At 44.5% G+C, this 24,551-nt stretch overlaps 1 protein-coding gene and 1 long non-coding RNA gene across 2 annotated transcripts; both read left to right on the plus strand.

Moving 5' to 3' along the window:
- The first annotated feature begins 2,174 nt into the window (after positions 1–2,174).
- Positions 2,175–3,804, plus strand: LOC307206787. The gene is made up of 2 exons (XR_013834493.1): positions 2,175–2,814; positions 3,510–3,804. It is a non-coding gene; the product is annotated as an uncharacterized lncRNA (long non-coding RNA).
- A 3,312-nt stretch (positions 3,805–7,116) lies between these two features.
- CDC37 (cell division cycle 37, HSP90 cochaperone) lies at positions 7,117–20,938 on the plus strand. Its single transcript, XM_079960113.1, has 8 exons — positions 7,117–7,300; positions 11,653–11,934; positions 13,743–13,848; positions 15,540–15,655; positions 16,652–16,774; positions 17,276–17,458; positions 18,764–18,835; positions 20,387–20,938. Exons 1-8 carry the CDS (start codon positions 7,199–7,201, stop codon positions 20,537–20,539), a joined length of 1,137 nt encoding a protein of 378 aa, XP_079816239.1. The 5' UTR covers positions 7,117–7,198; the 3' UTR covers positions 20,540–20,938.
- The last annotated feature ends 3,613 nt before the right edge of the window (positions 20,939–24,551 follow it).

Raw genomic sequence — 24,551 nt, forward strand, 5'->3', positions numbered from 1 at the left:
GAGATGATATATAATGTAATGGGGGGGGGGAATGTTTAAAAGGTCTTTTATAAAAAGACCAGAAGCTTTTCTTTTAGGAATAATTGAGTCAGATGTCCCCAGAAATAATAATAATAATAATAATAATAATAATAATAATAATAATAAATATTAATCTATGTAACTACAGCAGCCCAAATTTTATATGCTCAGACATGGAAAGAGGGGGCATTTCCGATGAGGGAGGAGTGGCAGATGAAGATGATGGAATATGCAGAACTAGCGAGTCTAACCAGCAGAATAAGAGATCAGGAAGGGTATTCAAGGAAAACTGGAAAAAGTTTGTAGAATATATGAAGAATCACTTTAACAAGTTAAATCATTAATGATAATAATAATTATTATGCCCCGCCCGATGTATAAGTGTGGGGTGGGATAATATTGTTTTTGTTTGTTACTGTGGTATGCACTTTTGTGTTTTTGTGCATTTTTGTGTTTTCCTAAACAACTTTTGTATCCGGATTTTCACTTTTTGAAGTATGTATTTTTTCATTTGTATTTGCATTTTCAAAAACAGGAATGGGGAGCATATTTTAACCCCCCTCCCCTCCCAACTTCATACCAAATACCAGTACAGTGCTACCTCGGGTTAAGTACTTAATTCGTTCCGGAGGTCTGTACTTAACCTGAAACTGTTCTTTTTTTTTATAATAATTTTTATTAAAGGTTTTGTTGATACAATAGAGAAAAGACAGAGTAAACAGAAAGTAAACATAAGAAAAAACAAGCATAAAATTTAACATCTTGCAGTACCCATCTTTTCTTCATCCTTTGGACTTCCTCACATCTCACGCTCCTGCGTTCCAGATTTATAATGCTTTAGCCAGCAACTTATTACCTTATTTCAATTCTTATTGAACACATTTCCAATATTTTGTCCCTAATTTTGAAGCTTTTTATCTAAATCTTAAATATCTAATTTTAAACACAATGTTTATTCAAAATTTATTTTTCTCATAAAATTCACTCATTCTCATAATACTATCAACTAACTTAATGGGCCTTGTTAGTCAAATCTGTCATCCTTCCTAGCACTCATATAGTTTACAATGTTTTTGTAAGTAATCCTTAAATTTCTTCCAATCCTCTTCCACGGCTTCCTCTCCCAGGTCTCGGATTCTGCCGGTCATTTCTGCCAGCTCCATGTAGTCCATCAGTTGCATCTGCCATTCTTCCAGCGTGGGCAAATCTTGAGTTTTCCAATATTTAGCGACGAGTATCCTTGCTGCTGTTGTTGCATACATAAATAATGTTCGATCATTCTTTAACACCCTCTGGCCAACAATGCCCAAAAGGAAGGCCTCTGGTTTCTTAGGGAAGGTATACTTAAATACCTTTTTCAACTCATTATATATCATTTCCCAGAAGGCCTTCACCTTAGGGCAAGTCCACCAGAGGTGAAAGAACGTTCCTTCAGTTTCCTTACATTTCCAACACTTATTATCGGACAAATGATATATTTTTGCCAGCTTGACTGGGGTCATGTACCACCTATATATCATTTTCATAATATTTTCTTTCAAGGCATTACATGCAGTGAAATTCAGCCCAATGGTCCATAACTTTTCCCAGTCAGCAAACATAATATTATACCCGATGTCCTGTGCCCACTTTATCATAGCTGATTTGACCGTTTCATCCTGTGTATTCCACCTCAGCAGCAAGTTATACATTCTTGAAAGTAATTTGGTCTTAGGTTCTAACAGTTCTGTTTCCAATTTCGATTTTTCCACCTGGAATCCTAAATTTTTATCCAATTTAAAAGCCTCTTTAATCTGAGCGTAATGTAACCAATCTCACACTTTATCTTTTAATTTCTCCATACTCTGCAATCTCCAATTGTCTCCATCTCTTTCTAATATTTCCCAATACTTTGGCCATTTGACCTCCATATTAGGTCTTTTCACTGCTTTAGCTTCCATAGGTGATAACCACCTCTTAACCTGAAACTGTTCTTAACCTGAAGCACCACTTTAGCTAATGGGGCCTCCTGCTGCTGCTGTGCCGCCGGAGCACAATTTCTGTTCTCATCCTGAAGCAAAGTTCTTAACCTGAGGTACTATTTCTGGGTTAGCGGAGTCTGTAACCTGAAGCGTATGTAACCCGAGGTACCACTGTACATGCATACATGGCTTTTGAAGTTCGGGTCACTGATTTACGGGGCACGGGCCAATGGAAGGAGAGGTCCGAGCTGGGCTTGCCAGCTGGCCTCCCGGCCCCTCTGCATGTTGACACTTCCATCATCCCTGACCACTCATCCCACTAGCTAGGGATGATGGAAGTTGTAGTCCAACAGCAACCGGGGACTCAGATTTGAGAAATATTGGTGTACTCTGATGGTCAGTGGCTGTCCAGGGTTTCCCATCTTGGCCCTACCTGGAGATGGCAGGGATGGAAGCCAAGGCCTTCTGCATGCCAAGCAGATGCTCCAAATAACAGGGGAAGAGCCCACCGCTCTTTCGCATGGAGAAGGTCCCAGGTTCAGTCCTGGGCAATAAATCCTCTGCTAGAAACCCTGGCGAGCTGCTGCTGCCAGCCAGTGTAGCCAACACTGAACTAGATGGACCAATGATCTGGCTCCATAGAGGGCAGCACCTTATAATCTTACGGTCCACTCTGCAGGTCACTGGGACTTGAGGGCCTGTCTCCCTACGTGTCTTCAATCTGCAATTCCCAGTGCAATCCCAGGCAAGCGGGAAACGACCAAAGAGGCAGAAGTCACAGCAACGGGCGAAAAAGAAAACTCGGCCAACCCCAGCCAGCAACATTGGGCAGGTAAGCAGTTGATAGGTTGGGCAACACCGGAAAATGAATCCCTGGATCTTTGTGGCTTCGCTGCCTTGGGCTGCAACCGAGAAATGAATGGTTGGAGATCCTGAAGCTGTAAGGAATGCACTTCTGAGCATGTGCAGAGTGCTTTCTTTGAGTAACATTGGACAACCTCCAGTGGCGCTGTGGTCAAACCACTGAGCCTAGGGCTTGCCGATCAGAAAGTTGGTGGTTCAAATCCCCACAACGGGGTGAGTTCCCGTTGTTTGGTCCCAGCTCCTGCCAACCTAGCAGTTCGAAAGCACATCTAAGTGCAAGTAGATAAATAGGTACTGCTGCGGTGGGAAGGTAAACGGCATTTCTGTCCCCTGTTCTGGTTCGCCAGAAGCAGCTTAGTCATGTTGGCCACATGACCCGGAAGCTTTCTGTGGACAAACGCCAGCTCCCTCAGCCTATAGAGCAAGATGAGCGCCGCAACCCCAGAATCATCTGCGACTGGACTTAATGGTCAGGGGTCCCTTTACCTAAGTCCATAAAGAATGCTGTATTATTTTACTGTTGTTAGCCACTCTGAGCCCGGCTTTGGCTGGGAGGGCAGAATATAAATAAAATATTATTATTATTTATTATTATTATTATTATTCAAAGAAGTGTCCCAACAACCAGATTTACGAATCTGAACCATTTGCTTCCCCTTCCAGATCCAGCCTACAAGAGCCTTCAATCATCTCCTGCCTCCCAACCCAGAAGCCCCCCCGAGACTCCCTGCCAAATGGAACAGGACGGTGATGATCCTCAGCGCCATCCTGCTGCTGCTGCTGTTCCTGGCCAGCCCCTTTCCTCTGTACCCGTTGGAGCTCTCATCGGAGCTCTCCTGCCTCCAGAAAAACAACTACGCCAGATCCTTCCACCTCATGCTCACATACAGTGGGCCACCACCCACTTAGAAGGCAGGGAGTGCTGGTGCGGCGTGGACTCTTCATAATGCATGGAGAGGAAAGTTGTCTCTGGGAGTTCCACAGGCTCTTCCTCAAGCGGGTTCCAGAATCTGTTCCTGCAGTGCAGTGCCTGGCTGCATCTGGTCAGAGTTGGGCTGTAGCACCTGGTGAAAGGAGAGAGAATACCCCCCCCCCAAAAGTGCTCAATTATTAGTTGTTAACACAGATATTCACTGTTAGGCCTATCCTCCTCCATTCATTTAACTGTTCTTAAAAAAGATGGAACTTTTACCCAACTACGCATACCCATACGTCTAGGAGTTCTGTAGATCGCAGGTGGCTGCATTTGGAAACGCAGGACCTTAGGTGGTAATTCTGGCAACCTTTGCTCTGCCCTTGCTGTGTTCCACTGAGCCACGTTCCCTCGCTAGATGTGGCAACATCTGGAATTCTGGGTGGCCTTTTCTGCAGAACATTTTGCTTGAACATGAACAAGCCAGTGCCCAGCAGAAGGCCAGAGAAGATACACCTCCTGCCTTCAGAGATGCAGAGCCACCAGAACTGAGCATGTATATGGCCCCTTCATTAAACTACCCCTTTAATATATTTGGCATCAAAGGTTTTCTAATAAAGAGGAGAAAAAGAGGTCTGGTGTTTGCTTGCTGGACTTCCATTCCATCCCACCTTAGGATCGTCTCCTCCTACCAATCCCTCCCCCCCATTCCCACGTTCCTCCAAGACGCGTGAATCCCCTTCCACCAGCAGCCAGGTCGCTGTGGAAATTGGTGGGGTGCCTGTGTGCCACTTAGCCCTTTTGTACAAGCCACGGAGAGAGCAGGTGGCACAGGGTCCTGCCTGTGTGTCACGCAGGAACGTGAATTGCAGTTCCTGGGATTATTCAGGGGGATCCGTGTGTTTTAAGTGCACTCTGTGTCTTACGCAGCCCTGAAGCTGCAGTTACAGAGCCTTCCTTGCCAGGTACTCATTTGATAGCTTGGGATTTGCCAGTCCTTTTATCTTAAAGGAGCAGAGATGGGCCAAAAATAACAAATGAGCGAACAAATGAGGCCTTTAGGAAGGATGGGCCACCCTTTTGAGGGGAGCCAGCAGCATAGCTGTCAACTTACAGATTTGAAAATAAGGGACCAGCAGCCAAAATAAGGGACCTGTTCCAGGCACTCAAGTCTTCCTGTCCTCCTGCAGTCTGGTCAAACTCATGCTGGTAGCTTCGAGAACACAGTCCAACCAACTTTGTAACCAGAGGTTCAACTGAAGAGAATCTGAATCACAGGCACCACAAGGCCTATGCAGCCTCAACTTAAGATGGCTCCCCGGCCTGACTTTGCACTGCAAAGTCTGCAGCAGCACGTGCAACAACATGGCGTCCAGCATTCAAAAAACCCCTCATCTTGCATTAACTAGCCACACACACACACAGCCTCCCCCCCTCGCCACGAGATCGCCAGTCACCCACCATTTTAGTCAACCAGCTCCTTTCTTTTCCCCCATAAGTCAATCGAAGGAGCCTCCAAAACAAATTCAAAAGCCCCCCTCCCACGAGATCTCCTTTCCTTTTCCCCCACCATGTGCCCCCGCTGCAGACAGACCTTTTCGCCGGCAAGGGTGAGTGGGCCGTCAATGACGTATCCATCCAATTCCGATCCGAGCACTCAGCACAGGTATGTTCAACTTCTGAGCCCCTCTGAGCCAAAGGCAGAAAGCCCAGCCAGCAGCCAAAGGAAGCCTCAAGGAAAACCACCGTCACCTCTCCACTGGGAAGCGCTGAGCAAAGGCAAGTCCCCAGGCAACGCGGCCGATTTGATCGGCACAAGGCCTGCAAGATCCACCCCCCAGGCGTTCTTAGACTCCTTATTGGGTGAGCAACATAGCCAAACAACACAGTTGGAGCCTACCTCCTCCCTGGCCGGCAGGGAGGGAGAGGAGCTGCTTCCTTGGAATTTAAGGGACATCATTTAAGGGACATCCATCAATAAGGGAGAGCAGAGGGACATGGCGCTGGAATAAGGGACTGTCCCTCCAAATAAGGGACGCTTGACAGCTATGGCCAGCAGGAGAGAGAATGTGCCTCTTCCCCACAACCACCACCGACACTTTTGTGTGAATTAACAACTTTTGAAGCCGCAGCAATCCAGGTCACCTTGTGTGTTTGTTTGTGCACAACAGAGAGGAACGGAAAGATGAGAACAGCTCGCTCAGAAATTCATAGCGCTCAAAGCAAGGCATCTTGACTGCCAGCTAGCAGGTTGAATTGCTAAGATCTAATCCAGAATGCGGCAGCCAGACTGGTGACTGAAAGCGGCCGCCGAGACCATACAACACCGGTCTTGAAAGACCTACATTGGCTCCCAATACGTTTCCGAGCACAATTCAAAGTGTTGGTGCTGACCTTTAAAGCCCTAAACGGCCTCGGTCCAGTATAGCTGAAGGAGCGTCTCCACCCCCATCATCCAGCCCGGACACTAAGGTCCAGCTCCGAGGGCCTTCTGGCGGTTCCCTCACTGCGAGAAGCCAAGTTACAGGGAACCAGGCAGAGGGCCTTCTCGGTAGTGGCGCCTGCCCTGTGGAACACCCTCCCACCAGATGTCAAAGAGAACAACAACTACCGGACTTTTAGAAGACATCTCCCTGTTTAGGGAGGCTTTTAATGTTTGATGTAGCACAGTATTTTAATATTTTTTTTGGAAGCCGCCCAGAGTGGCTGGGGAAGCCCAGCCCGATGGGCGGGGTATAAATAATAAATTATTATTATTATTATTACTAAAATGGAGACGGTTCTGGGACTCGCTTAATTTTGCAGTGGTGCGTTAATTGACATTGTACCATCACTTATGACGAACACAATTTGCACGGAAATGTTGCAGGCGCTGTGACTTTTGCTGCTTCTGGGTTACACGTCTCTCCCCCTCGTTCTGTTTGCTCAGTATAGGTAATTTATAAAGCACCTATTATTTACTTATTTATTTTATAGGGACATCCATCAATAAGGGACAGCAGCGGGACATGGCGCTGGAATAAGGGACTGTCCCTCCAAATAAGGGACGCTTGACAGCTATGAAGCGGGCTATGTCCACGTGCAGCCGCCAGGCCGCCGAAGAGGCACTTCCCGGGGAAAGAGGTGTCACCTGGGCATTTTCAAAAACAGGCCTGGGGACGCGCGAGTGCCGGCTGAGTGGAGCACCTCTTGCCTTTGCTTCGTATCTCTCTATCTTCCCGGCGGCGCCGCGGAGGCCAGAAAGCGGTCGGCGCACGCACGCGCCCCCGATGGGTGGGAGAAAGTAACGCCGCGGCGCGAGCTTTCCGCGCGCGTGCGCCGAGATTCCGGAAGTGACGTCGAAGCGGAAGCGGAAGTGCCGGAAGGCGGAGGAGGCGGCAGCAGCAGCAGCAGCAGCGGCGGAGGCAGCAACGCCGGCAGGAGGGCGGCGAGGGCGGCCATGGTGGACTACAGCGTCTGGGACCACATCGAGGTGTCCGACGATGAGGACGAGACTCACCCCAACATCGACACGCCCAGCCTCTTCCGATGGCGGCACCAGGTGAGGGGGAGAGGGAGCCCGCCCCGCTTGCAGAAGCTCCTCAGGGGCCGCAGCTTCCCTTCACGCCAGGCTCCCGCGCCGGCCGAGTGTCTTCCCTCGGCCCTGCTCCCCCTCCTCCGTCTCCTCCAGGCTCCCCCCGCCCCGCCCTCTCCGCTTTGCACGCCCGCCGCCACCCCGACCCCTTTCTCCGGCGAGCCTTCCCTACGCGACCCCTCTTTAAGGCCTGGACCTTCTTGAGCGCGCGCGCGCCTGAACGGGACGCGCCACTTTCCCGTTATTCTCCTCCCTTCGCTTCTACCCCTGAGCAGTGCCGGGTTTACGTATAAGCTCAACAAGCTATAGCTGAGGGCCCCGCTCTCTTGGGGCCCCCCAAAAAAATTAAAGGGAAAAAACCCTGGATGTACATTTCCAAAATATTAGATAAAAAACAAATAAAATAAAGCCTAGATACAGCAACAGTGTTTTGTGTTGTGTAGGCTCCTGTGATGTAAGTAATGGAACCCGGCTGCTCCCTAAAATATCACTGGTTTGCTCCTTTCTGTATATAGGATGCCTACATTCTGCATGTGCACATGGATTTAGATATCTATTACGTCCATCAATTACCATATAGCATATATTCACAAAAACCAGCCACAATTTGTTGGTGACAAAGGACAGGTGGACATGCAGTGGTACCTCGGGTTATAGATGCTTCAGGTTACAGACCCTTCAGGTTACAGACTCCGCTAACCCATAAATAGTACCTCCGGTTAAGAACTTTGCTTCAGGATGAGAACAGAAATCGTGTGGCGGCGGCAGGAGTCCCCATTAGCTAAAGTGGTACCTCAGGAACAGTTTCAGGTTAAGAACGGACCTCCAAAACAAATTAAGTTCTTAACCCAAGGTACCACTGTATCATCATTCATCATTTTTAATTTGTATACCCCCTTTCTATCTTACAATACTCAAGGCGGGTTAAAAGCTGAAGAAACAAAAAATGTACATCTTGTAACAATCTAATGCAATGCAAAAATGTGATAGTAAAACATAACTTTAAAATAGGCAACCTCCATCAAAAAAGTAACATTCAACAATCATTAGAATAGTATAAAATAATAATAGCAACATATAGAAGTTAAACAGAAATCCACTCAACGGTTACAGTAATATCTAAACTATAATCAATAAAACAACGGCAAGCCACAGTACATAAAATAATACAATACACATTGAGAAGCAGAGGGTGGAGCAAGGCAGGTGGAAGGAGGCCTTGCCTGATGGAGTCTCTCCCCTATAAGCTAAACAAGCTATAGCTGAGGGCCCCGCTTTCTTTTGGGCCACCCAAAAATTTAAAGGGGGAAAAACTGGATGTACATTTCCAAAATATAATATAAAAAACAAATAATATAAAACAGATACAGCAAGAGTGTTTGTGTTGTGTAGGCTCCTATGGTGTAAGTAATGCGCCCTGCCTGCTAGCCTGCTCCCTAAAATATCACTGCTTTGCTCATTTCTGTATATAGGGTGCCTAGCATGTGCAAATGGCTTTAGATACCTTAGTTACTGTATAGCATATATTTAACACAAAAACCAGCCACAATTTGTTTTGCAATTTTGCTTTATGAACAAGATTGGTTTGCAGCCAAATAATGAATTGAAAAACCTTAGTTTGCAACTGCCCAAATGTTTAATAAGATTAGTGTTTACCATGTGGGAATGAATGCGTATGATGCACAGGAATAAAACTGATAAATGCAAAAAATTATGCTTGGTTTTCTCAGCAGCTCAAACTTTTTGTTCCAGTTTCTAGCCTCACCTTATGTAGGTTCAGAAGACACACAGCCCTGCCTGTAATAAGTTTAATGTGTGTCTTGTCGGTTTCCAAGGAGTAAGCACAGCAAGTTAAAATGGCAAGGGTGTAAAGGCAGCATAATGCCAAAAATGTCTAGATCCCAGCTTACACTTCACAGTGTATGAGATCAGAGGAGATGATCATCTCTTCTGACCTCCTTCCATATAGGCTGGGGGATTAATCCTGCTAGGCATATCTTTTGCTGCACACAGGAGCCTCTGTCTAAAGCTTGTAAGCATGAGCTTGATGGAATGACAAATCAAGGAGAGGTTGTCAAAAAGAGTAATGATCTTGAAATTGCATATACAGTATGTGATGGCTTTCCCTTTTGAAGGAAGAATTGGCTTATGCTGCTCCTATGTTTACATTTTATTTGTCCATTTTAGTTGTAACGCTTCTTACATTTGTAACGGCTTTATCCTGCCTGAGCTCCCTGTTAGGACTACTGGTCCCCATTCCCTTGCAGAGGCTACAGGAATTTGTCAAATAACACAACGTTGCCTTGAAAACTCTGCTTGATTCTTGCTATTTTAACTTGCTGTGTTTAGAAACTAGAAAGTGTGTATAAAATGTTGGCAGAGCTTTTTGCCTTTGAAGCTTAAAGACTAGCAGATTTATTTGTGGCATATGTTTCCATTAAGCCCGTTATATGTTGTGTGAAGTGTCCTCAGTTGACAGATATGGAGATAAACACACATGAGTACACTGCAAAAGGTAGCAGCAGTAAGTCTGTAATTCTGTTATACGGAGTCCAAATTTATGCAAGATAAGAATGAGTGATCCATTCACAATATGAAGGAGTAAAGACATTGTAATATTATTGTTCTGTTAGTCTGAACTCCTGAAGTGAGACTGCTATTTTCTATGGAGTGAAAGACAAGCCAGGAATCTGAATTGAGCTATTCAGCTTTGCTGATAAATTCTAGTTCAGCAATCTCATTTTGGATATACTCCCTTTTGAAGTCTTGTAGTTGCTATTGAAGTATGATGACTTCAAGGTCAGAGTAGCAGGGTGTACTTGGAATTTGAAGTATTCTCCTACTGGTTGCTGAATATTTTGACTTGTGATACCAGATTTCTGCCAGGAAAGCTTTGCCCAGAAAGCAATGCCAGCCTTCTTTCCTGGGTTCCAAAACTCTCAGCGACCACCGCAGCAGCTACTCCACCCACCCACGCTGCTGTGTATGCAGGAGCAGAAAGATGTTTGTAGGTAGGAGGTATTCATGTGCGGAGCAGCTGTTTCTTCTTTGCTTGGCTGCTGTCTTTGTGCGGTATACATGCACTCCCTTTCTGCACATGTAAAGGTTTGTGTGTGAGAGTTTTTTATTAGTACAATAAAATCCCAACAAATCGGCAAGCAAAAAATATAAATATATAAAATTGTAAAATTCCAACATAGGAGGGCCAAAAGAAAGCCTTGTCACAAGGATGAAAATATGCTCTCATCAAGCTTTTTATATCCCTCATTTTTTGAGGCTAGAAGCCTGAACTGACATTGATAAATATTAAGGGTGGGATCCATCTAACAAGACCCATCAGTGGAAGCCTTGCACAAGGTCTTCTGCTTGTGCAACACAGCTTTCACCCCCCCCCCTCTCCTAAGACCTTAAATTTGCTGGGTGTATGTATCAGGCAGACTCCTTGAACAAGGAGAGGGGGCTTGTTCTCTCTGGTAGGCTGAAGAGCTTGCTCTGACGGAACAATCAACTTAATGCAATGTTGAATTCTCCTCTTTAAAAAGCTTAACGCAGCCAGAAGAGTTAAGGCTACTCTCACCACACTCTGTTCTAACCATCCAACCTGTGTAATAACTGCTAAATAACTTTTTAAAAAAACTAAAATAAATTAAAATAAAATTACAAATACTTACAATGTTAATAGTTGCCATAAAAAGAAACAGTCCAGTACCCTACACCAGGCTTTCTAGCCAAGTACAGACCCCTAGAAGCTTAGAATAAGAAAGATTATATCTTTGCTTTATGCTGACTTCAGGATAACCCATGGGGGCCTTCAGTAGCAATCTTCCCTGATGCCTTCTGGTGCCCTTGCACATGCTTACTAGTTAGTCTCCATGTGGTGGAAGTGGAAAGTTGTTCCTTGGGCTGCAGGCTACGGGCTATGAGTCAAAGGTTAAGAGCCCTTTAGCTCTTGTTCTTCAACTTGAGCTTCTGCCAGGAGCTTAATATTGCCTGGTTGGGAGGAGAAAACAGTAGGATTTTATTTATTTTTAAAAAGATGAATACATCAGATGTCCACCAGCTGGTGGCAGGGGACTTTGTCCCACATTTCTCTGTCAACTGGAGATTGTGTGTGTAAGGTCCTGGTCTCAGCTGACAGCACTACTCTAAACTAGAAATGAACTAACCTTTTTGTGATAGAAGTTGCCAGATGGCTATATTTCATACAGGTAACTTGGTGTACCTCATTCTGGGTTGGCAGTGTCCCAGTATTAGCTTGAAGTAATAAAAGAGGCTGTGGTCACTTGGACTATATTGACTGAATACAACACATTTTTCAGGCCCGAGTCGAGAGAATGGAACAGTTCCACAAGGAGAAAGAAGAGGTGGACAAAGGGTGTCGGGATTGCAAGCGGAAACTAGCTGAGTGTCAGAAGAAGATAAAAGAGCTTGAATTGGCCAACGTAGATAGCACCAAAAGTGAGCTGCAAAGGCTGCAGGCTGAGGCACAGCAACTCAAGAAAGAAGAGAAGAGTTGGGAAGAGAAGGCGGATGATCTCAGGAAGAAGGAAAAGAACATGCCTTGGAATGTGGACACACTCAGCAGAGATGGCTTCAGTAAGGTGGGTCTAGTTGCTATGCAGCTTTGATTGATATGCACTCATTTGCTACCGGGAAGACTCAGTGTCTGGCCTTAAACTAAATTATGTGAATTGCACATATCTGGGCCTTGGATGACTTTTTACATATATCAGAAAAACTTTATGAAAGAAAATTAAAAATCTAGTTCAATGCCCTGGCTTATATAAATTAGGATCCAGTTACTTGAAGGAGTGCTTTCTCCCATGTCCACCTGCCCTTGCATTGTTAAGACCTGTGGCAGAGGACCTTTTGGTAGTGCTACAGCCACCTAAAATATTCCAGGCAGCAACTCAGTGGAGGGTCTTCTCAGTGTTAGCATTCCAGTTATGAAACTCCTTCTGAGTTGCGCCTGGCATTGACTATTAAGAGCTTTAAGCGCCGGCTCAATAATTGCTTTTTCACTTGGGTGTTTGCTGTGCATTAGTGTCTGTTTTCTAATTACTGAGAGTGATATGCTACATTTATTTATGGCTTATTGTGTCTGTTGTCTCCTGCTTTTTCCTCATACTCATTTACTCTTATCAGTGATAAGTAAGTACTGTAAAACATTTTGCAGGCAAATAACTTTGGGGGTTGAAAATAAGGCTTCTGAAGGGATCAAAATTTTTAGCAAAGATTGTTGTTTGTCTCGTCGATGAAAAGTGAACTCTACAAATTTTTGAAAATACTTGTATGCCACAATTTAATTTAAAAAAATCAAAGCAGTTTTTACAGCAATTATATCTGTAAAATAAAAAATGCAGTTGCTAACAATTAGGTTTTAGGATAGCATACCAAACACTGGTTTTATTTCCTGAGTACTGAACTGAGGGAAGCAAGAATGGGAATCAAGCCTTAGAAATATTCTGGGATGAAGAAATGAAAGCCTCAGAAAGACTCCCTTAAACCCATTTGTTAAGGCTCAGAGTATTATGAGTTGAGTGACTCATCTTCAAGGGCAATGGAATCAGTTTTAGTTAAGTTTGCCAAGACCAAAATACTCTGACATTCCATTCCAACTTCAGCACAGTTTTGTTTACTAGATCTGTGGGAGGATCATTTGAATAGTTTCAGCTCTCGAGAACTCTTGACATAGAGTCAGAGTTGCCTAGAAACTCAGTTGCCCAGAAATGGAAAACCTTGCTGGATTTGTGGTGTTTGTTTTGGTATAAAAATATGTGGAGTTTTGCATTAGCTGAAAAAAGAATTCATAAATTATGTGTTGCCAAAGACTTGGAGGACCCTGAAAAATTATCTTATATACAAAAAATAAACACATAGGACTCATTCTCCACAATAAAATGTGAAATTCATCTTTCCTAATGGTCTTAAGTACTTTACCAACTTAATATTAAGTCTCACTGTGCTGCTTTTTAATTTATTTGATTTTTATTGTATTGATGATTTCCTTCAATAAAATGTTTAAAAAAGAAAAAAAAGATGACTAAATTAATTCCAAGGCTGCCAAATATTTTACAGCAGTGATGGGAAACCTGTCACCTTCCAGATCATGTTACACTCCAGCTCCCCCTTCCCCACCGACCACATAGTCAGAGATGATCTGAGTTGTAGTGCAACAACCTCTGTAGAGCTGCAGGTTGTTCATCCTGGGTTTTCTGGATTGTTTTATCTGTTCAGTTTCACTTGATCCTTTTGAAGCTGCTTCATCTCTTCATTCTTTTGCTGGTATTTTCCTTTTCTTACTGTATTCAGCCTAGGACTATCCTGGCCACCCTTTGTTGGTTTGGCCAACCTTGACTGCATTGTGGTAGCAATAGTGATTCTAACCATGCTTCCTTTGCTGTTGTAGAGTGTCTTCAATGTCAAGGCGGAGCAGGACGAGGAGTCAGAAGAACAGAAAGAGAAAAAGCACAAAACATATGTGGAGAAGTATGAGAAGCAAATTAAACACTTTGGTAAGGGAAAACTCTGCACTGATCTGAGAGTGCTTTGGGTTAAACAGCTTCTTTTTCTGTGGCTAAGAGCACTTGAGATCAGTGTGGCAAATTGCAGATACAACTTTTGTGGACTGATATTCATTTGCTGGCTGCCTTGGTTCTACCATCTGTCTGTCTGGTCATTTTAACTGTATCTAGTTTTGAAATTGTTTTATGGTTTATGTTTTATGGGTCTTTGGACCGCAATAAAGTATTGATTGATATTCATTTGCAGTTAGGTAGACTTGGTGTGGCTGGCTTGTAATTATAGCTTAAAGTTCTTTCAAAGAAGATCAGAAGAGAGGAAATCTGCAGTCATGAGTACCAGAAACCAACAAGTAGTTGTACTCAGTATGGTCTCTCTGTTTTCCCTACGTGCAGGGAAGCAGGGTGCTCTTGACCCCCTTCAACAAAGTCAGATAGCTCTCACTGTAGTTAGGAGACTGTAAAAATCTGTCTGGTCACCCAGAGCTGAATAGCAGGATGATATGTTCTGTGCCCTACCTTGACTCATGTTCTACTGCAATCCCTTTTTGTTTGCTTATATCAGGAGAACATGGGTATCTGTTTTTCCCTGTTACAAAATTGGGTTAGATTCTATTCTGGGAGAGGGAATGGTAATCAACATAACCATGTGCCTGATCCTGTCAGGCTGCAACTAAAGGTAACTGGAGCTTGCCTGGTCCAGCTGGCAGCATTGGTTGGATTGGGGATGCCAATTTCCAGCGCCTACTCTGTAAATAATACATTGGAGAGATGCATCTAGAAAAATGAGGATGTGCAGATGTAATACTCCATGAGTTGCTTACTTAACCTAACCCTAACCCCGACTCCAACCGTAACCCTAATCTCCAGACCAGCAATAGGATATTGGAAGATATGCTTTGTTTTTCAATGACCAAATTGCTTTTTCTGTGCAAAACAAGACAGAGTCTCTTAGGTCTTAACCATGCTTTAGGAAGACACCAAAGTGAGCAATTCCTGGTCCCCATACAGTATGAAACTGTAGTTGGGGGGGGGGACCCAGAAGCAAAAGCTTCCAGTCTCCTTGTGGCTATAGTTGATAAAGTGAGAGGAGAGGAGCATTTGAGCCCAATACTTGGCAGCCTTGCTCCTGTAGTTCTAGACTGGTTTATTGCTGCTTCTGAACCCTGCCATTGCAACAAGGACCAGCAATCACATTTTGCATTGAGGACTGTGTTCACAAAAAGGCAAGCCTTTTTAGCACTAGTGTGGAATAAGTTTCTTATACTGTGTTTAAGAAAATAAAAGCAGCTCTGCTTGATCATTTAAAAATAAATAGCATTAACTTACATGAACATCAATGCATCTTACATGAACATTGATTCAGGTTATATAAAGTAGCTTTTAGAAACCAGTATCCTTCGCCCTTGTACTAATTGACCAATTGCAATTTTTTCTTTGTTTTAATAATCTTGTTACCATAAGGACTTAACTTCTTTAATATTATGTATGTTCCCAAGTCAAACTTCATCACTATTCTGGCTTCCCCAGTTGCTGCTTATGTGTTTCCTGTTATAGGATTGTAAAGTGCTAGCAGTTTTTTACAGTGCTGTCATCTGTGTGTTAAAAGTCCAAAAGCCTGGTTAGGAAATTACCCCCCACCCCTAAAATCTGATTTTTATGTTCCTATTTTCTTGTTTCAAAAGGAATGCTGCGGCGCTGGGATGACAGCCAGAAATATCTGTCTGATAACCCGTATCTTGTGTGTGAAGAGACAGCCAATTATTTAGTCATTTGGTGTATCGATCTGGAAGTAGAAGAGGTGAGTAAAGCTGATGTAGCTTCTCCAGAAGCTGCAGTGGAAAAGACTAAGGACTGTCAGTGTATGACTCAAAACAAATGAGGGCAGTATGTTTGAGAAACGTTGGTGACTGCAAGGCAAGCCCTTACGGGCCTTCTGCCTGTATTTACATGCAATCCCCATTTACAGGGGGGTTATGTTCAAAGGCACCACACATTTAAGTGAAATCACATGTATTTGAAACACCATTGAAAAAGCCTGCAAACACCCTGTTATGCCCCTTTTTATGATGTTTTAGGGTCACTTCCAGGTTTGTCACGATGTGCGCTGGCGCAGTCGCACATATTGAACGTGCATAAATGGGGGTTGCCTGTATTTCAGGTCTTATTATTAAGGTTCCAAATAAGTATTTAGATCTAGCAGTTGCTTCAGTACTAGGAGTTAACAGCAGAGTTTTCCGTGAACCTGCTTCAGTCACTTTGTGCAGTTTGATGGCTGGCTACTTCATAAGCAGCCAGTGTGGTTCTTCTGTCACGTTTAACAGATTGCTTGAACCTGCTCTGCAGGATTTATTTCCTCTGACAGTGGAATTATTTCAAGTGTTGTTTTGTGTCTGGTACTGTAGCGGCTGGGTCTTGCTGAGTCAGCCACTGCTGTCTCACTGCCAGCTATATGCCCAGAAGAAAATTCCAATTTCAGAGATGGCCTCATGAATTTGCAAAAAAAAACCACACAAAACCACAGCATTGATTCTAGATACTATCCTGGGAAAATGAAGGAACCAGGAAGGCAGAATTCTTTATGCTTGATGGACATGGTTCTGGGTCATCTGGTATCCTATGGTTGTAACCTTGTGAGCCTGAAGCTGAGATGGAGAGAGGGAGGATTGGGAGTGAGTTTTGAATGGCGTTCTTAATGTAATCATTTGCATGCTGGGCCAGGCTCAAATGACATATTGACAAGGGGAGTGTGAGTGTGTCTTTAAAAGTGCAACTGTTCTTTTGTCGCCTGTCTCAGAAACATGCCCTGATGGAACAAGTGGCTCATCAGACCATAGTGATGCAGTTCATCCTAGAGCTGGCCAAGAGCCTGAAAGTTGACCCTAGAGCTTGTTTCAGACAGTTCTTTGCTAAAATCAAGGTGAGACTATTGCCCAGGTAATAGAGGAAAACCTTATCTTGGCTCTCCCCCACCCCTGGACCAACTTTGACAGGTGAGTTGAACCATTCACCTGTCAGTCACATGATGTCATAATGACGTCAGATGATTAATATATGAAAATTGAAAGCTGATTGGTGTCAGTTAGCTGATCAGTACCTACACAGCTTGAAAGAGGTTCTCTGTGACTACCAGTCAACTGATCATTGATTATACTGGGCCCCTTTGAAGTCTCTGCAGAGGGGGTAATGCTTCTAAAAACTCATTTCTTCTGGTAGTTCAGCAGAGTTCTGGCTTGAGTGTATTTATCAAATAGCATGATGTATTTAGGTTTTGGCTGGCATTTTATGGACAAGATCAGCGTAACATCTTGTAAAGTTTGATTTGCTCCCCTGTTAAAGGGCAAGATATCTGCTCAGTACTGTGTTCTCATGTGTGTCCTCCTCCACTTTCTTACCTGCCACCTTTTCCAATTTCGTACAGACTGCTGACCAGCAGTACATGGAGGGTTTTAATGATGAACTGGAAGCCTTCAAAGAGCGGGTGCGGGGCCGGGCTAAGGCACGCATTGAGAGAGCCATGAAAGAGTATGAAGAAGAAGAGCGCCAGAAACGACTGGGGCCTGGTGGCCTCGATCCTGTAGAGGTGTATGAATCACTCCCACCCGTGAGTCACTAATGCTTCTAACTGAACAAATTGATTGTATGAGGTTAACCCTTTTGCTTCCCTGCGTGTGTGTGTGTGTGTGTGTGTACGCACGTGCGCATGGTGGTTAACTTGCTTTTGTCCATTCACTCTTGGCCTATCCTTAGGAGTGGGGGTGAGTGTGAAAGCAGACAGCGTGGCCGCAGAACATTTCCCACACAAGCACACAGCCTCTCCTCAGCCGATCCGTGTAGATTAGCTGAGGCTTCCCTCATTACCTTTTTTTAGCCTGTGAGATGTGTGATGACTGGGGAGGGGGCAATTTATATGCCTATCAAGGTTCTTGGCTGAACAGAGGTGCTGTGACTACCTGTATATTTTTTTCTTTGCTGCTGCTGCCACCTAAATCAATAGCGTCTTGTGAGCTCAGAAGAAAACATTTGGGGCAATGGGTCTGGCTCCCAGGCCGGAGGGATAGCCACCCCCTAGCTTATATTCAATTTTAACCTTATTTTAGCCCCAGGGTTCTAGCCATTTCTGTTCTTATCTATCTGCACCTTGGGGTGTTAGGGGAAGAGGAGTACTCCTGGTAGGGGACACATCATGCTCCCTCTAAGGTAGTTTGTCCAACTTTGATCTCCATCCTTCACTTTGCTCTCACCTGTGGCTCCTAGAAGCTTGTTGGCGTTCCTTCACTGCAGTGTGTTGAACTAGATGACCCTCAGGTTTCCTTCCAATGCTACACTTTTGTGACTCTAGAGAGTTTACTTTATTAATAGCCAATTTATTTGTAATTGAATGCAGGCCTTTCTGCTTGCACAGCATGAGCTCTGCCTCTGAGCTTTAGATAGTCTGTACTGTATGCACTGGGACGCGGTTGGTGCTGTGGTCTAAACCACTGAGCCTTGGGCTTGCCGATCAAAAGGTCGGCAGTTTGAATCCCCGCAATGGGGTGAGCTCCGATTGTTCGGTCCCAGCTCCTGCCAACCTAGCAGTTCGAAAGCACATCAAAGTGCAAGTAGATAAATAGGTACTGCTCCAGCAGGAAGGTAAACAGCATTTCTGTGCACTGCTCTGGTGTTGGGTTTTGTTGTGCCAGAAGTGGCTTAGTCATGCTGGCCACATGACCTGGAAAAACTGTCTGCAGAGCAGACAAACACTGGCTCCCTCGGCCTGTAAAGCAAGATGAGCGCCGCAACCCCAGAGTTGGCCACGACTGGACCTAATGGTCAGAGGTCCCTTTACCTTTACTGTTTCTACAACTCAAGATTTCTGCAGTCCTTTCATCCCTTCCCCTCTATATACATGCATATTTCTTCTTCCCAGGAGCTCCAGAAATGCTTTGATGTGAAAGATGTACAGATGCTTCAGGATGCTATCAGCAAAATGGAACCTGCTGTGAGTATTCTCAGAGTTAGGATTAGACTCCTTCCTTTCAAGTTATGGGACTATGCGTCCAGATAGATATAGGAGATGTTAATTTATACATTCAAACATGTATGAGCACTCTTTGCCACTACTCTCCCCTCTGACGCAAGGCTTGAAGACGTGCTCATATCTGCCACAGTCGATAATTAAACTTCTTCTGTGCCCTCCAAATCCATAAATTGTGTGATTTTTCGTGGCAGCCCATTTTGGGAAATTTGGCGTGTACAATTGCATGCTGAAGCACCCTAATCTACACAGGTACCATAAGCATTATTGACCTTCCACTACACAGCTTATTGGACCCATTAGCTGTGTTTAGTACCCTGCTTAAATTTCAGCATTGCATGCTGGCTCCAAACCTGATAAGCTACTGAAATAAGCACCTGTATACAGTGGTACCTTGGGTTACATACGCTTCAGGTTACAAACTAACCCAGTTCTAACCCAGAATGATTACCTCGGGTTAAGAACTTTGCTTCAGGATGAGATCAGAAATCGTGCGGTGGCGGTGCGGCAGCAGCAGGAGGCCCATTAGCTAAAGTGGTGCTTCAGGTTAAGAACAGTTTCAGGTTAAGAATGGACCTCCAGAACGAATTAAGTACTTAACCCGAGGTACGACTTTATTTTACATTAGGAATCAGACTTGCAGGGAGAAATCTCCCTTTCTAATCAAATTTCTTTCTTCTAACCAAAATTTTCCTTAAGCATAGAGCCACTTGAGGGAATTGACACCATTTCTATAAGAAATTGATACATCCCAACAGAAGCTTCCCTTTTGCCTGTAAAGACCTATGGTTTAGTGCAGTTATGGCCAAACTTGGCCCTCTGGCTGTTTTGGGACTAAAATTCCCATCATCCCTGACCACTGGTGCTGTTATCTAGGGATGATGGGAGTTGTAGTCCCAAAACAGCTGGAGGGCCAAGTTTGGCCATCACTAGTTTAGGGTAAGAGACTTTATGTCTCTTGCATACTTTGCTATAGCAGCCGCTGCTGCAAATTTGTTTAAACTACTTACCTTAAAGACTATTCTTGAAGTTCACAGTCTTGCTTTATTTTCTAACCTTTCATTTTAGGATAAAAGACATTCAAACTTAGTAATAGATGAGCTCCCCTTAGCTCGATTTGGAATTGGTATTTACTCACTTTCATTGCAAAAGTTTTTAAAGAGCTTACCTATTTTCCAAGAGATCTCTCCTAGTTTGTAATGTTAGCACATCTGCTGATGGAGTTGTGCAGGCAGCCTGCAGACTGCAGTGTTATGTTGCCTTCCTGGGAATTGCAGTTTTGGTTATATGCCACATATTGGTCAAATACTCCTCTAGTTCAGAGATCGTGAACCTTTGACTCCTATTAAAAAAGAACAACAATGTTTTCCAAGCATTTTTCAAAGCTTTAGGTTTTATCAGTAGTTTCCATTGCTTAGAAGCCTAATGAATAAGAATTCCTTAGAGTTGTTAGGCCATGTAAAGTGTAACATGCATATGGCCCTTAAGCAGGATATGTTTTGTGTCCCATTGTAGGAAGCGAAATACCACATGCAGCGCTGCATCAGTTCTGGCCTGTGGGTGCCAAATGCCCGAACAGCAGAGGGTGCAGAGAAGGATGACAAGCCAGATGTTGTCTATGAGGAATTTAAGAAGGAGACTTGTGAAGAAGACAAAGGAAGCCCCTGAACCTTTGGCGCAGATTTCTTTAAAGCAGACTTCTCCTGTCACCCTCTCTCCTTTCTTTCTTTTACACCAAACTATTCAGCGATGATGTGCTTTTACACACTTCATGAATTATATGAGCTGCTTCCTGACTAGCTCTTGCTCTTTCACCACATCAGAAGTCCCTCCCTGTCAGCCCTGCAGAATTGTAAGGAAACTGTTGGAAGGCCCTGTGTTCCATTTTAGGGGAGGGTCTGCCACACCGTGCAGGCTCATAGGGGCCTGGCAGGTCCACCTTCTCTGTCTTGTGGTAACGCCAGTTGGTGTCATAGCTACAAATGTGCTGTTATATCTTTTTGTTTGGCAACCAGTTAAAGGCTATTGAGCAAATAAAAAGACGGAACTAGCTGAGACTGGAACGGAGTCAGTGAGCACGGTGTGTCTTTTCTCTTGGGAATCAAACCATTGATTTTGTTGTTGTTTAGTTCCAGCTCAGGACTGACTGCGGGAACAGCCGGGGGTGCATAGTCCAGTGATGGAATACATGAAGGTGCGCAAGGTGCAAATTTGATCCCTAGCATCGCCAGCTAATGCATCTTGGGTAGGAGGGCTGGAACATGGAGAGAACTGCTGGGCAGTCCGATTAAGCAATACGGGGCTAGATAGAACAGTGATGTGACTCACTAATGGACAGCTTGTGGTACACCACCCGAGTTCCAGTGTGGGTCAGTAAAAGTTTGGTAGCAAATTTAGGGCTCATCCACTGACACATGATTTTTGATGCTTGGGCAAGATACCAGAACTATTGTGTCTACTTTCAAGTCTGTTAGAATTACCTGCCGGACCCTCGGAGCCTGTTTCACTTTGCACTGTGTGGTGCCTTGTTGACGTCCCCACCACGGCTTGTATAGATAGCCTGTCTTTTTAAAGGCCAAAGCTGTAGAAAGAATGCTTCAAGCTCTGCAGGAGTGTTCAGGGGGCAGTTCCCTTACTGCATATTCCTGCAAGGCAAGGGGACTGGACTAGAGGACCATAAGCATCCCTCCCAACTCTCCAATTCTACGTGTAAGAGCAAGAAAGACTCTCTGAGTATTACACCATAGGGAAGGACTTTACAATACAGTGGTGCCCCGCAAGACGAATGCCTCGCAAGACGGAAAACCCGCTAGACGAAAGGGTTTTCCGTTTTGGAGGTGCTTCGCAAAACGAATTTCCTATGGGCTTGCTTCGCAAGACGAAAATGTCTTGCGAGTTCCTGCGGGTTTTTTTCCCTTTCCCCCCCTTTTTCTAAGCCGCTAAGCCGCTTATCAGCTGATCCGCTAAGCCGCTTAGCTGATCCGCTAAGCCGCTTAACAGCTGATCCGCTAAGCACCTAAGACGCTAATGCTAATGGGCTTGCTTCGCAAGACGAAAAAACCGCAAGACGAAGAGACTCGCGGAACGGATTCTTTTCGTCTTGCGAGGCACCACTGTACATAAGAGATTGCAGTGCATTATAATTAACAGACATTTCTCTTCAGTCTCCCACAGTAAACTGTAGTGTTAGACCAAGAGCCTCTCTCCAAAAGAGATCTGACTGTAAATTTACAAAGGTGGCTGGTGCTGGACCTGTAGCCTCTGCAACCTCCCAGAACAATTCAATTGTTTCCTCAGAATCAGGGCCCTAGCTGAGGTGGCCCGCTGCTGTGTGGGGGACACTGTTCCTATGGCTTCCCCATCTGAGGAATCAGCAGAATAAAGAGAACTGGGTACCCTCTAAGAAAGCCTTTACTTCTATGTAGCTGGGTGTTGAACTTCCACTTCCAAGCCAAGTAATTAGCCTTATGCCAGCCTCTCCTCAAGTCTATAGGGTGACAGAAAACTGTTGTCACCTGACCTGCACTGGGAGCTAAGTGGGAAAGAACTGGAGCGTTCGCCCTCCCATGTGAGGGCAAAAAGGCTTAATTTATGTATGTCCTGCCTAGTGGGAGGGACAACTCATGCAAGGATATCCTCCATTCTCTGCAGAAAATGAACCTTTATGGCATGCCCAATGCCACCTTCTCTCAGATGTTGGTTTTATGTACAGTGGTACCTCTGGATGTGAACGGAATCCGTTCCGGAGCCCTGTTCGCATCCTGAAGCGAATGCAACCCGCATCTGCGTGTGCGCGGGTCGCAATTTGCCACTTCTGTACATGCGTGTGACATCATTTTGTGCGTCTGCATATGCGTGAGCAGCGAAACCCAGAAGTAATGTGCTGCGTTACTTACGGGTCACTGCAGAGCGCAACCCAAAAATGCTTAACCCAAAGCTACTTCAACCCAGGTATGACTATATTCTTGCACCATAATGATAGCCTAGAGGGGATCACATCAGTATTTTACCTTTATTCTGAACTGATATTAGTGTTTTTGCTTTGCTTTTAGTTCTCTTTCAGGTATTGGTTCCGAGAGCTTGGGCTAAAAAAATAAAATATTCTGTCTGGTTCTTGGTAAAGGTTGAGTTCTGCTTGCCTGCCTACACCTAAGCCAACATCATTCATTGGAATAAATTATATTCTTGCTTTAAAAAGTTGCAAATAGCTGTTCAGCATTTCACAAAATTTGCAGGGCAAAATAATCAGTTTGCAGCATTCCCATCTCACTGCCATGGAGAGTAGGACAAGTGCTGTAGGCCACTATAGATGCTGCAGTTTTAGCTACGGGGCATTAAGTAGCCATTTTGAAACAGGAAATTTCAAGTTGTCTTTGGATACAGTGGTGCCCCGCAAGACGGAAAACCCGCTAGACGAAAGGGTTTTCCGTTTTGGAGGCGCTTCACAAAACGAATTTCCCTATGGGCTTGCTTCGCAAGACGAAAATGTCTTGCGAGTTCCTGCGGGTTTTTTCCCCCTTTTCCCCCCTTTTCCTAAGCTGCTAAGCCGCTTATCAGATGATCCGCTGATAAGCCACTTAACAGCTGATCGCTAAAAGCCGCTAAACCGCTAATAGCGCTAATCCGCTAAGCTGTCAATGGGCTTGCTTCGCAAGACGAAAAAACCGCTATACGAAGAGCCTCACGGAACGGATTAATTTCGTCTTGCGAGGCACCACTGTATTTTGTGGGGAGATGGAGTATAAATCAAACTTGGATCATACTCTTAATTGCTCCTCCCCTACCTTTGCAGGCACTTTCTTAAAGAACCAATTTGCTGTGAGTACAGTCCAAGCATGGGCAGGGAGCGAATACCCTCATGAACGCGAGGGCAGAAAACCAAGGCCAGTCATGATTCAGGATGTTTAGCAAGCATGTTCTCCAGATCTTGGGAGATGACCTGGAGCCAACCAGAAGCAACCTGAGGAGAGAACAAGCAGCTTCCCTAGGCCTGGGAAAGAGAGAGGTGGTTTGTACAGGAAATTCCAGGACCTATGCATCATATGCGCTCAACATCTACCAGTAGCAGACTTCTTAAATTCCTGTTCATACATTCTGTGCACAGGCATAAAGCTGCTGAGTGGAAGCAGGAGGAAGATAAAACTAATAACCAGGGAACATAGAGAGATCTGGTTGGCAGTGGGAGCCGGTGCTGATGAGATTGACCTACAGATCCCAAAACATGGGAGCAAATGTGACGGGGAGAGAATATTGGCTTCCGCATTAAATAGAACTTGACACTCTTGGTGAATGGGAGTATAGTGTCTGTAAGGTAGTGCATTTGTATATAGTCAGAATACATGCCATGTTATCTTGTGAGCTGCCCTGAGATCTTTGGATGAAGGGTGGTATACTACTACTACTACTACTACTAATAATAATAATAATAATAATGCCATGTCTAGTTATAAATGTTTGGCAGACAGAAATTTATATTGAACAAAGGGAACGGAAGTTGAAAGACACTGCATGTGAAAGCTAATCCTTCCCATCTGCTACTGCATGAAAGCCATTGTGCATGGGCTGGGCATAAGTAGGACTGAATGTTCTACTCTGTGCTAAATAAATAAAAGGCAGCCCTATGCCCAGGAAGACTGAATTATGTGGCTTTGCATAATTTCATTCTGCAGGTGCTAGGAGT

This window comes from Podarcis cretensis (genome assembly GCF_951804945.1).
Source record: "Podarcis cretensis genome assembly, chromosome: 17".
Classification (NCBI taxonomy): Eukaryota; Metazoa; Chordata; class Lepidosauria; order Squamata; family Lacertidae; genus Podarcis; species Podarcis cretensis.